At 42.1% G+C, this 13,544-nt stretch overlaps 1 protein-coding gene across 1 annotated transcript in view; it reads left to right on the top strand.

The window, feature by feature from the left end:
* LOC104395823 (ubiquitin-associated protein 2-like) overlaps positions 1 to 13,544 on the top strand; it is a 103,751-nt gene that overhangs the window by 57,415 nt on the left and 32,792 nt on the right. The window contains 5 exon segments of the mRNA XM_010005568.1: positions 5,344 to 5,618; positions 6,751 to 6,923; positions 7,681 to 7,888; positions 9,021 to 9,060; positions 13,091 to 13,274. Coding sequence (XP_010003870.1) covers positions 5,344 to 5,618; positions 6,751 to 6,923; positions 7,681 to 7,888; positions 9,021 to 9,060; positions 13,091 to 13,274 — 880 coding nt within the window.

The raw sequence follows: 13,544 nt of genomic DNA, 5'->3' as shown, positions 1-13,544 counted from the left end.
CTGTGGGGAAGTAAGGAAGGACTGTAAGGAATCCTTCTTCCTGAGGAGGAAGGAGCAGCAGGAACCACCAGCCTGTGAACTGACTCTAAATCCCATCCCCATCCCCCTGTGCTGCTGGGGGGAAGGAGGGAGAGAAACCGGGAACAAAGGGATTTGGGCCTGGGAAGAAGGGAGGGGTGGGGTAACGTGTGTGAGCCCTGCTCTGTGTGTGTCTGTGTCCTGTGTGTGTTTGATTAGTGTGACATTACATTCTTATTTTTTTCCCCAAGTTGAGTCTGTTTTGCCCAGTACCTTAATCGGTGAAGAACCCTCCTTGTCCTTTGTCTCAACCCAGGAGCTTTGTCCTCCTCATCCCAGTGTGTGTGTGTGTGTGTGGGGAGTTGAGTGAACGGCCATGGGGCTGTTCCTTTGTTTTCATGTTGGACTCAAACCATGATATCTGTACTGGTGCTTGGGTTATTCCTCCTCAGGTGCAGGACCCTACACTTGCCCTTGTTGAACTTAATGAGGTTGCTCTCTGCCCAACTCTCCATCCTGTCCAGGTCATGCTGGATGGGTGCACAGTCCTCTAGTGGTTCAGCCACTCTTCCCAGTTTTTGTCATCAGTGAACTTGCTGAGGATGCACTCTGTCCCTTCATTCAGGTCATTGATGAATATATTCAATGGGACAGGATCCAGTACTGACCCCTGGGGAACACTGCTGGCTACAGGCCTCCAACTGGACTCTGCGCCACAGATAACAACTCTCTGAGCTCTGCTGTTCAGCCAGTTCTCAATCCACCTCACTGTCCCCTCATCTAACCCACACTTCCGAAGCTTACCTATGAGGATGTTATGGGAGACTGTGTCAAAAGCCTTGCCAAAATCAAGGTGGACAACATCCACTGCTCTACTCTCATCTACCCAGCCAGTCATGCCATGATAGAAGGCTATCAGATTGGTCACCCCTTGGTGAATCCATGCTGACTACTGATAACCTTCTATTCCTCCATGTGCTTCGAGATGACATCCAGATGAGTTGTTCCATCCCTTTACCAGGGATGGAGGTGAGGCTGACTGGCCTGTAGTTTCCTGGGTTCTCCTTGCCTTTTTTAAAGACTGGAGTGACACTTTTTTTTCCAGTCCTCAGGCACCCCTCCTGTTCTCCATGACCTTTCAAAGATGATCAAGAGTGGCTCAGCAATAACATATGTGAGCTCCCTCAGCACTCATGGATGCATCCCATTGGGGCCCACAAATTTGTGGGTATTTATTTTACCAAAATAATCTCTAATGCAATCCTCCTCAACCAAGAGAAAGTCTTCCTTTCTCCAGAATTTCTCTTTTGCCTCCAGGGTCTGGGATACCTAGGGGTCAGCCTTAGCAGTAAAGACTGAAGCAAAGAAGAAATTCAGTAACTCTGCCTTCTCTGTATCCTCTGTCACCAGGGCACCCTCCTCATTCAGCAGCAGGCCCACATTTTCCCTAGTCCTCCTTTTGCTACTGATGTAGTTGAAGAAGCCCTTCTTGTTGTCCTTGACACCCCTTGCCAGTTTTAGTTCCAAGCAGGCCTTAGCTTCTCTTGTTGCATCCCTGTATACTCTGACTGTTCCTGTATTCCTTCCAAGTGATCACAGTCCCTTTTTCTACATAAACTTCCTTCTTCCATTTGAGTTTTTCCAGAAGCTCCTTGCTCATCTATGCAGGTCTGCTGCCTCCTCCTTTGCTTGATTTCTTACTCATTGGGATGGACTGATCTTGAGCTAGCAAGAAGTGATGCTTGAATATTAACCAGCTCTCTTGGACCCCCCTACCTTCTAGAGCCCTAACCCATGGAATTTTTCCAAGTAGTTCCTTGAAGAGGCCAAAGTTAGTCCAGGGTTGCAATCCTTCTTATTGCTCTGCTTCTTCCATGCAGGATCCTGAACTCCACCATCTCATGCTCACTGCAGCTAAGGTTGCCCCCAACCTTCACATCCCCAACCAGTCCTTCTTTGTTGGTACAAGGTCCAGCAGCACCCCACTCCTCATTGGCCCTTTGACCACCTGTGTCAAAAAGTTATCATCGATGCTCTGCAAGAACCTCCTGGACTGTGTGCACCTGGTTGTGTAGCCTTTCCAGCAAATGTCAGGGTGGTTGAAGTCTCCCATGAGAACCAGGGCCTGTAGTTACAGTGAAACTTGCAGTGTTTGATCAAACTAATCGGTAACAGTTTTTGAGGCCTAATGTGTGATAATATTATGTAATCTATTATAGATAGTTTTGTTTTCATATTTTTGACGACAGCTAAATAATGCTTGCCCACAGCTGTTTGTTTTTGTAGTAGTACCAGCGGTGGTCTCGGCAGCACTGGTATTGGCAGCATCACGGGTGGCAGCAGCATTGCCTGTGGGGAATTGGCAGTGAGTGGAGCAACACCTCACCCCTTATTCCATACCATATATTACATATAAGCTCTATATTTTACCAGCTGTCAAAATAAGGATTCTCCCCCAGAGTCAGATTACCTTGAGGTACACATTGTGCTTCACCATCCTCCATCATCACACACCAGGTATGTCCAGGTCCCTGAGCAAAAGCAACACCCCTGACAGGTTTGCCTTTGCCTGAAGCAGGATAGACCCAAATGCTTTTACCCAACAGATTCCTTTCACATACCACAGGGACTTTATCCCCATCTGCAGCATGTAGAAGGTCAGACTGAGCAGGACCAGCCTGATTGATGGATCCCCTGGTATTAACTAACCAGGTGGCTTTTGCTAAATGTTTGTCCCAATTGTTGAAAGTCCCACCACCCATTGCCTTCAGGGTAGCTTTTAACAGACCATTGTACCTATCAACTTTCCCTGAGACTTGTGCATAGCACAAGCATCCTTGTTGATCAAGTATGGTTTTGGTGATCAGGCAGTGAGGTGGATCAAGAACTGGTTGAAAGGAAGGAGTCAGAGAGTTGTAGTCAATGGGGCAGAATCTGGTTGGAGGTGTGTGACTAGTGGAGTCCCTCAGGGGTCGGTACTGGGACGAGTGTTGTTCAACATCTTCATCAACGACCTGGATGAGGGTATAGAATGTACCCTCAGCAAGTTTGCTGATGACACTAAGCTGGGAGGAGTGGCTGACACACCAGAAGGCTGTGCTGCCATTCAGAGAGACTTAGACAGGCTGGAGAGTTGGGCGGGGAGAAACTTGATGAAGTTCAAGAAGGGCAAGTGTAGAGTCTTGCATCTGGGGAAGAACAACCCCATGTACCAGTACAAGTTGGGGGCTGAGCTGCTGGAGAGCAGTGTAGGTGAAAGAGACCTGGGGGTCCTGGTAGACAGGAGGATGACCATGAGCCAGCAATGTGCCCTTGTGGCCAAGAAGGCCAATGGCATCCTGGGGTGCATTAGAAAGGGTGTGGTTAGTAGGTCAAGAGAGGTTCTCCTCCCCCTCTATTCTGCATTGGTGAGGCCACATCTGGAGTATTGTGTCCAGTTCTGGGCCCCTCAGTTCAAAAAGGACAGGGAACTGCTCGAAAGAGTCCAGCGCAGAGCTACGAAGATGATGAAGGGAGTGGAACATCTCCCTTATGAGGAAAGGCTGAGGGAGCTGGGTCTCTTTAGCTTGGAGAAAAGGAGACTGAGGGGTGACCTCATCAATGTTTACAAATATGTAAGGGGTGAGTGTCAGGGGGACGGAGTTAGGCTTTTCTCAGTGATGACCAGTGATAGGACAAGGGGTAATGGGTGTAAATTGGAGCATAGGAAGTTCAAGGTGAATATCCGAAAAAATTTTTTTACTGTGAGAGTGACAGAGCACTGGAACAGACTGCCCAGGGAGGTTGTGGAGTCTCCCTCACTGGAGACATTCAAAACCCACCTGGATGAGTTCCTGTGTGATGTACTCTAGGTGACCCTGCTCTGGCAGGGGGGTTGGACTAGATGATCTCTCGAGGTCCCTTCCAGCCCCTAAGATTCTATGATTCTATGATTCTATGATTCTATAAGTTATACATTTGGTCTAATGTTGGAAACAAAGACCAAGGCATGTTGCTATCAGTGGACTGATAGATTTGGAAGAGAAACAGAGAAGGTAATCTGGGGGAACACTGGAGGTGAAAACTTTTTGTAGATGGCAACATTTATCTGTCACCATTAACTGACTTCTGTTCAGGAGAGTGACTTAGTATCTACTTTTTTGCTTTATGGGTGATTTATCTGTATCTAATGTTCAAGAGGCTGTAGATGAGCCCAGCAGTATAAACTTAAAAGTTATAAGTCATACTAGTTTTCTACTTTGACTTCTGATTTTGAGATGTGAATCTTACAAGTTAAGAAGTATCAATTATGAGGAAAGAGGGATTTAAGCTAGGCCAACAGTTAATGGACTGGGGATTAAGTGTGGGTTTATTAAGGATTACTAGAACTATGAAGTTCGTAGAGTCCTTATTGAGCAATCATCTTTGGTTTTCTGCTTTCTGAAATGTTTCGGTAATATTTGGTGTAGATGCTATCTGGTTTCAGTGAGCTATGGTAACCTAGATTTTTCTTTTCTACAGGTTGTACCTTACAATACCTTGAATTAGTGTAGTAAATATGCTTATTTGGCAAAAGATATCATATATACGACACTTCTGTCTAATATATAAGTCCTTTTTAAACGCTAACATTTGTTTTGCTCTGTGCCTTAACATCATTCTAGCACTAATAATACTTTTATTCATGTTACATCTCTTTTTAGCTGGTATGTTTCCTATAATGGATGTCAGGCTTCTAATCTGCAACCCTAGGATCTCCTTGGAGTTCTGTAAAATCATTTGCCATGGACTATGAAACCTCATTGGCTAATTCCTTCCCCAGGCTCGAGCTCTCCTGACCCTCATCACTCTGTGCTTTCTCCAGCAGCAGCTCCGGGATTCCTCGGGACTGTTCCAGCTGAGGGGAGGGCTGGGGGAGTTGCTGGGGGTGGGGGGAGGTGAGAGGCTTTTGCCCATACCTGAACATCTTTGTATATAATTGTACATATTTTCTTATATCATTAGTGTTTTAATTAAAGCTGTGTAGTTGAGTTTTCAATCCAGCCAAGTCTCTCTCTTTTTCTCTCTCTCCTTCCCTACCTGGGTGGGAGGGGCAGGGGATCGAGAGCATTGATGTCAGACCTGAGTCAAACGGTGACAAAAATTGAGAATATCAAATGTTGACCTTATTAGTGCAGTGGTAATGTTCCATGTGAAACTCATGATGTCTGAAAGAGACTTGTTCACTCTATAACATCATTACAGTCAAGTCTGTCTGGTCACTTGGGTTCTTTCATAAAGAGTAGAAGCATGAATAGCAGAGTTTAATGCTTTAATTTTGATATTTTTTTTCCCAACTCTGACCAGACTTTAAATCCCAGCCTGAGCCATCCCCAGTTCTGAGCCAGCTGACCCAGCGACAGCAACGACAAACACAGGCAGTCCCTGTTCCTCCTCCTGGGCTGGAGTCTTTCTCCTCCCAGGTAAAACTCCACGAGCCATCACCAGTTGACACCTCTACAGCTGTTACCAAAATGTTACAGCTCCCCACTATATCTGTGGATAACCAGACAGCAACTGCCCATCAAACCCAGCAGAAACAGATAAAACCACCAAAACGGAGGATAACTCCAGCATCCAAGGTGGGTAATTGAGTAGTGGCTTGTCCTTAATAAACAAATAAACATATAAAAGCTTGTATCAGCACTAGTGTGGCCAGCAGGACTAGGGAAATGATCGTCCCCCTGTACTTGGCACTGGTGAGGCCGCACCTCGAGGACTGTGTTCAGTTTTGGCCACCTTACAACAAGAAGGACATTGAGAGGCTGGAGCGTGTCCAGAGGAGCTACCAAGCTGGTGAAAGTTCTAGAGAACAAGTTTTAGGAGGAACAGCTGAGGGACCTGGGGGTGTTCAGCCTGGAGAAAAGGAGGCTGAGGGGAGACCTTGCTTTTTACAACTCTCTGTAAGAAGGTTGAAGCCAGGGGGTCGATCTCTTCTCCCAAGGAACAAGGGATAGGAGAAGAGGAAATGGTCTCAAGTTGTGCCAGGGGAGGTTTAGATTGGATCTTGGGAACAATTTCTTCAGTGAAAGGGTAATTAAACATTGGAATAGGCTGCCCAGGGAGGTGGTCAAATCACCATCCCTGGAGGTATTTAAAAGACATATAGATGTGCTGAGGGACATAGTTTAGTGGCAGTGTGCTAGGTTAAGGGTTGTACTCAAATCATCTTAAGGGTCTTTTCCAACTGAAATGACTCTATGATTCTATGTTTCTATTCTATATATAAGTTGTTAGGGAGAAGGAGAGCTAAGACCATGGTCTTTTTCTTGTTTATAAAGCAGGAAATTTTAAGCTTGGTGGTTTTTAGGTCCAAAATACAGTGATTTTCCACACACATATCTGATTGCTCTATGTGGAAGATTACTGTTGTTGAGTGATTTTGGATTGACTTATTAGCCACAAGATGAATGTTGACTGAAAGGGGATGGACACAGATGACACTTTGATATTGTAGAATACTTACTTGTAGAGGCTTACTCTTTCTGCTCCAGATCAGGACACAGAATCAACAAATCAGTTTCAGGTTACAAGAATGTAGTTAACTTATGTGATGTAAACTGGGGGGTTGTTGTGGATCTAGTTAGCAATGAAGGCTGAGGCAGTAACTGAAGAAGCCTGTAGTTAAGGGAGCAGAGGTTGTTAGTTACTGATATCTTTAATACAGATAGTGAACTCAAAGGACTTATGGAATATTTTTTTTCCTCCTTTAAGATTCCTGCCTCTGCAGTGGAGATGCCTGGATCAGCAGATATGACAGGGTTAAATGTTCAATTTGGAGCTCTGGAGTTTGGATCAGAGCCTGCACTCCCAGAGTTTGGATCAACTTCAAGCAGTGAGAATACCAGCCAGGCAACCAACAATAGCTTGTACTCAAAATCTGTAAAGTATGTGTGAGTTCCCCTTGTGCGTTCTTACGTCTTCTTTAAGGGGTCAAGTTTGTGCTAAAAACATCAAGGCACAGTTACCTGTGGAGGGGGAAATACGATGACTTGTAAGGCTGTTTTCTGTGGATGGCATCTTAAAGGAGAAATTTGTTTTCTAATGACAATCAAAATCTTCCTTGATGGGTTGATGTGAAGCTGGAGATGACATGAATGTAAATAACCTTTTATAGAATTGCTTTCTCATGTTTAATTGTCCTGATTTTCAAATTTGTTTGAGGGTTTGTACCTCACAACCTGAATTTTTCTGATTTTGATCCAGAATAGATGACCTTTGTACCATATATGTGTGGCAGTAGATTGGCACCAGATTCCAGATTTTATGCTCTTATGGAATGAGCAAAGAAGCCAGGCTTTCAGTATGCAGAAGCTCTTACTGAAATGCTAAAGTAGCCAGTGATAAATGCCAGTGTACCAGTAACCCATTTTTTCTTCCTTATTCATTCAAAAAATGGCTTCAGTAAAAAGCTTCCTGCATGTTTTATTTTTTCCTCTTTGCATAGTTAATTCTTTTAGACTGCTACTCTAACATTAGAATTCTATTGTAAACAAAGACTGGGTGTTTCTCATAATATAGTATAAATAATGTAGATTTGACTACATGTTTAAGGTAACTCTAGGTAACTGTATAGGAGCTGATTTTTTTATGGTTTTTGAGATGTCATTGACCAAGTTGATAAATAATTTTTATTCTTTTCAGTGATCCTTTGAATACCTCTTTGCCAATATCCAATAAGGTACAGGAGTCCACCTACACAACCTCTGCCATCACCTCTTCAAGTCTGACCTGCTCATCCCAGAGCACTAGCCCAGTAAAAACTTCCTCCTATGATCAGACTTCTGTACATAGCGGGATAGCATACCAAAGCTCCATGGCTCCGTCTGAGTCAACCCTTGTTGCAGTTATGGTGAGTGAACTTCAGAAATAAGACCATGAAAAAGGTGAAATATTCTTATCCGTGTTAGACTTGTATTAGTCTGCTATGTTAATATTTTAACTAAGCCAAGTGGTATTTTTGTTTCCCAAATCCACCCTGTTATGTTTTTTATTTTCCTACTGTGTAGCCATTTCTGTATTTGGGATATGAGAGCCTCTAATTTTATGGGATTTGACATCTTAAACTGCTGTTTAACCTTTTTTCTTAGTAACACTTAACATTGTAGTTGAATTTCCTTCCCTGAAGCTTAGCTTTTAAAAATGAACTATTTTTCTGTGTAAATATTAGTCATGGTATTTTGCAGTAACAGTTTTTATCCAAAGGTATATTATTTATTAAATTTATATGGCACCTAGCAAATGGATCCCAAACTGTTTGTGCCCCTCCAACATTACTCTTTTGTTGGATTTAAACAGCAGTGGAAATTAGTTTCATGTTTTATTTTAAAAAAACATAGGGAGAGGTCTAATCTAGGACAGAGAGGATCTCTCTCTTGAATGTAGGGTTTTTTTAAGAGAACTTAATTAAACGTTTAAGGAACTTGTGAGAATTTGTAAGTTTATTTACTTCTGGCCTTTGTTATGTGATGGCTCAGTCACACTTCTGCACTAGTTCATATGTACTGGTGAGGATCAAGCATAGACTATCCACTTCTGTACTCCAGCGTTATCCAAAAAACAACTGGTGCTTCTCAAGTCTTATCTTTCAATGGAAAAAAATTGGCATCTCTGTGTAACTTGGATAGTTAAAATTGTGAGTTGCATTAGATCAAATGCACAACCATTTCCTATATGATAATGCAGTTCTTTCTTTCATATCGGTGTGAATCTGAAGTTTATGTTAATTACAGTACATGGGAAGCTCTCCTGCTGATGGGTGTAGTATGGGCAGTGTATGGGATTCTGTATGTTCAGGATACCTTGCATTTGAGACAATTTATTACGTAGTTTTGTTAAAGGCAGTAAAAAGTTATTTTTTGCCTTTTTTGTCTTTCAATATAGAATGAATATAGAATTTTGCATAAAACATAATGTGTGATTCAGTCTGAAAATTATATATACTTCTAAGATGATTTATTAATTCATTTCTCCTTTGTTTACAGAACGGGCACAGCAGCGTTAGAACACAGGCAACTCTTGACAGTAAGTTTATAAAGCTTGGGTTGTGCACAGGATTTTCTGATCTTTCCTTACTATTTGCTGTGTACACAGGTGTAGCACTGACATGTGGTTTAAAGTTTTATATTGTTTTCACTGGTGATTTTTTGGCGGAGTCATTTGAGTTTATTTTGTACTTGCATAGGATAAAGAATCATAGAATCACAGAATGGTTTTGGTTGAAAGGGACCTTAAAGATCATCTAGATTCACCCCCCCCTGCCATGGGCAGGGACACCTCCCAGTAGACCAAATTGCTCCAAGCCATCCAACCTGGCAGAGAGGGGCATTCACAACTTCTCTGGACAACCTGGGCCAGTGTCTCACCACCCTCACAGGAAAGAATTTCTTCCTAATGTCTAACCTAAATCTTTCCTCTTCCAGTTTGAAACTGTTCTGTCACATCCCATCACTCACTGCCCTTGTAAGAAGTCCCTCCCCAGCTTTCCTGTAGCCCCTTCAGGTACTAGAAAGGTGCTCTAAGGTCTCTCTGGAGCCTTCTCTTCTCCAGGCTGAACACCCCCAACTCTTTCAACCTGTCTCCAGAGCAGAGCTGCTCCAGTGCTCAGATCATCTTTGTGGCCTCCTCTGGATGGGCCTAGGACAATTCTCTGCTGCCAACTCTCCACTGGGACATCTCTATTCTGGGACAACTCTCCGTGGATCAGCAGATGACACGTGACTGTGCTGGGGTCCTGGCAGAGAGTTGGCAGTGGAGAGTTGTCCCTTCCCGCCTCTGGACTCACTGCAACAGCTCCATGTCCTTCTTGTGTTGGGGGCTTCAGAACTGGACGCAACACCGCAGGTGGGGTCTCCCCAGAGCAAAGGGGGAGAATCCCCTCCCTTGACCTGCTGGCCATGCTTCTTTTGATGCAGCCCAGAATACAGGCTTGCTTCTTGACTAAAATGGAAGTATGAAAGCAGCCCTATTAAATCTACAGACAGAGAAGTTGCTGTGCTGCTGTTTTTTCTTCTGAATTTATCTGTCAAAATCAATATAAAATTAAATTAAAATAAAATAGAAAATAAAACTTAATATAAAGTTTCTTAGCAATTCTTCCTATCCATTTAGCTATAATGAAGCAGTCATTTTTTTTGAATGCACCTCTCACTGGGTATACTGCTACTTATGTCCTGTGACAAGCCTCTGGGAAATCAATGTGACTAACATGCTCCTTTTGCCAGGTGGCTTGCTACCTTTCAGTGGAGTAACAATAACACAGTACTGGCTCTGATACAGGCATTGCTGTTATCTTCATTTTGGCCTGTTTTTAAAGTGCTATTTTACTTGTAGCACCCCTATAGCACTCTTCCTGGAGTTAAGATAACAAATATTCACTCTTTTGACCTTTATGTGCTGCTCCGTGGAAGTTTTCAAAGGCAGCAATGTGAATTAACATCTTTTGGAATTCCAACACTTCAATTTTAGGTCTATTCTCCTCTTAAACAGAGGAGAGAGTTCATTAGTGGGACAGCCTTTTTATTTTATACTTCTGAGTAGAAAGAAGTTGAGTACTCAGACCTGTAAACAGTGTTTTGTTAGTGCAAAGTTCAATTTAAATGAGAAGGAGTGTATATACCCAAAGAGTTACCTCTTAAAAGTTTGTTATATATAAATACAATTTTTCAGTGGAAAACTTTCTTACTCTCTTGTACAGAATTAATAAACAATTTATGAAATTCACTTCAGGACTTGTCTTTTTGCTATGGAAAACAAAGATGTGATAATTCTTAATATTTTTATAATTATTCTTTAATGGCTTTATTAGTCCCTTTTTCCATGCCAGTTTCTTTTGAGAACACTTTGGGTTTTTTCTGTATCTCCAGCACATAAACTGGAATCAGTCTTCTTCCATGTATCTATGTCATGCATCCAAACTATTTTTAAATTCTCTCTTCTTAACATTTGAAAGTACTGACCTTTTCCCTTCTCTATGTGCTGATAATATTCTTGTTCATCTCATCTTTGCTGCTGTTGTCCTTTAATATCCAGATCTCATGCTTCCTAAACCCTTAGTTTAAAGCATGACTGGTGATTTATAATTCTGACCATCCTACTTGTCTCTTGGTTTTCTGTTGTTAAATAAATTTCTTTGCCACAGGTTTCCTGCAACAGGGTCTCAGCCATTAGATTACAGGAAAATAAATAATTTAATTGAATGGGCAGCCATAAGAGCAGCTCGAGCTGGGTGCCTCCAGAGAGGGACCTAGAACAAAGAAATCACTAGGCATTTATACCCTTACAATCTATACACCTGTTCTTCACACACTGTTCATGTGCCTTGCACATATCTCTTGGTCAATGGTAATTTTCTGGTTTGGGGCTTGTTCCTTATTGGATTCTTTCTCTGTCTTCAGGCAGGCCATTAGCTGTTCTTATCTAGATGGGTTGCAGCTTCTGCTGACAGTTGTAGCCTTCTTATCTTCCAGTTTGCACTGGTCTCAGGACCTTCTTTCACTTAATTAAGCAACAGTTTAAGATAAGTTCAACTTCTCTAGGTGAAAGTTCACAGCTTGTGGCTTAAGGCTTCAGTAACTTTAGCTACTGATGCTAAGCTAGACTATTCAGACAAAATGATACAGTTAAAAGATACATAAAGATAAAATATATATTAAAATAATACAGTTAAATAAACTTAATTTGCAACACTTTGTCTTGCACATCATGTTCAGGCATCTTGTAAAGGGTCTTAATGAAGATGGTGATTCTGTCCCTTGTATTGAGGATATCTACTTTTACTTCAAGAAGGGAACCCTGTTCTAATTGTATTGAGAGTTGTAAATGTTATGTACTTAGTTTTATATTTATCTTGCCAGGAGATATAAGGTGATATAGTTGCCTTCTTCATAACTATGTTTCTGTTTGTCACTTGAATTGCCTTCTCTGTTGTCAGTTACCCTAATACTTATTGCTAAGGCCAAGACCTCTTAATTTCTCTTTGCATAGCATCCAATTGAGCAACCTGACCTGGGTCATTTAGCAAGGAAACTAAACCAATAATGTGAACAAACTGTGATGTGTAACTTCCAAGCACATATCTCACTTTTATTAGGTGACTATTCTAAGGCTGTTTTAATGTGCATTGCAAATTAGTAGTGGTAGTGGGTAGTGGTCTCTGATGTGGTATGGAAGCATGGCCCAGCAGAAGGCAGGGCTCAACTCTCTTGAGTTTTATTGGTGGGTGGGTGCCTCTAATTCTGTGTATTATCTTTGGAGGACAAGAGATAAGTGTAGAAACAGCAGAAAATTATGTTGGGCAGTAGAGTTGTTCAGTGTCTTATTACAGTATAGTGATTCTTTGGAAAGGCACATCTGTGGTAACCAAGTTCTACTCTGTATAGCCTAAAAAAGTAATATTAATGCTGAACGCTTTTTGTTATCTAGGTCAAATAAAGTAAGACAATTTAAAACAATTTTTCTTACCATTATAAGTGCTTAATGTTGTGCTCAATTCTGGCCTTTTATTGTTGCTTCTTTTATTTTACTGCATTACACATTTGACTCTGTTCTCCAAACTGGTAAATTGTATGTGCCCTTGTACTCCAGTGATCTAAGTCTCAAACATCAAAGGTGCTGTGTAGGATGGAATGAAGAAGCAGAGCTGTAGAGATTTGAAAAAAAAGAAGCAGAAAAAAAGAAAAGCAGATTTGTACAGTGCCTAGAAAAGCACAAATTACTTTTGTTTGAGGAACCAAATGAAAGGAATTTTAAAATGAGGATTGACTTGTGAGAAAAAAGTTAGTAATTCAGATAGTGGGGGGTTAAGTGCAGAAGACTGTAGTGAAAATTATAAATCTATTGTAGATTAAGACCTTAAAGGGAAAAAATGATAGTTCTGTTGCTGTTTGAATTTTCATTAATAGCCAGATTGTTTGATACTGTTACTGGCTCTTAATGGTCAGGTTTTTTTAAACTGCGGGGAGGATACAGTTGTGTTCCTGGATCCAGGAATACATTCTGGGATGTCAGATATGCTAGAATTTGTCCTTGAATGCCTCTTTTTAACTCATTGCAGCTACTTCATCAGTTCCAGCGCCTAAGACAGAGCCTTCTCCTTCACTACCTTCTGCTGGTTCTCTGCCTAGCATGGTATCCACCACAGCTTCACTTCTGCCTTCAGCATCACAGCACCCAGCAACGTTGCCCAGCTTGCCTCAGTCCAGTGATTTGGCCAGCAGCTCACTTTCTCAGTTAAGCAGGTACAGTAGGAGTTGTGATAAACTGAAAGGGGTTCGAGGATGATTGCGTATGAGGCTGTCAGATACCAGGGTCACCTTTTCTGACATTAACTAGAATTAGGAGAGAGATTCAGAAGAGACCGAGATGTTTCTGGTTGCAAGGGTCTAGGACAATTTGGCGATGTCACCTTCCCGCCGGCACTTTTCTCGCCGCCGCTTCTAACCTCGGATCAGCAGATGGCGCTCGTTCAGCACCCCCGCGCGGCAACACGCAGCCACCTACCCCGCCTC

The sequence above is a fragment of the Chaetura pelagica genome, unplaced genomic scaffold, assembly GCF_000747805.2.
Source record: "Chaetura pelagica isolate M959 unplaced genomic scaffold, ChaPel_1.0 scaffold549, whole genome shotgun sequence".
NCBI lineage: Eukaryota > Metazoa > Chordata > Aves > Apodiformes > Apodidae > Chaetura > Chaetura pelagica.
This window is presented reverse-complemented; position numbering and strand designations above follow the sequence as displayed.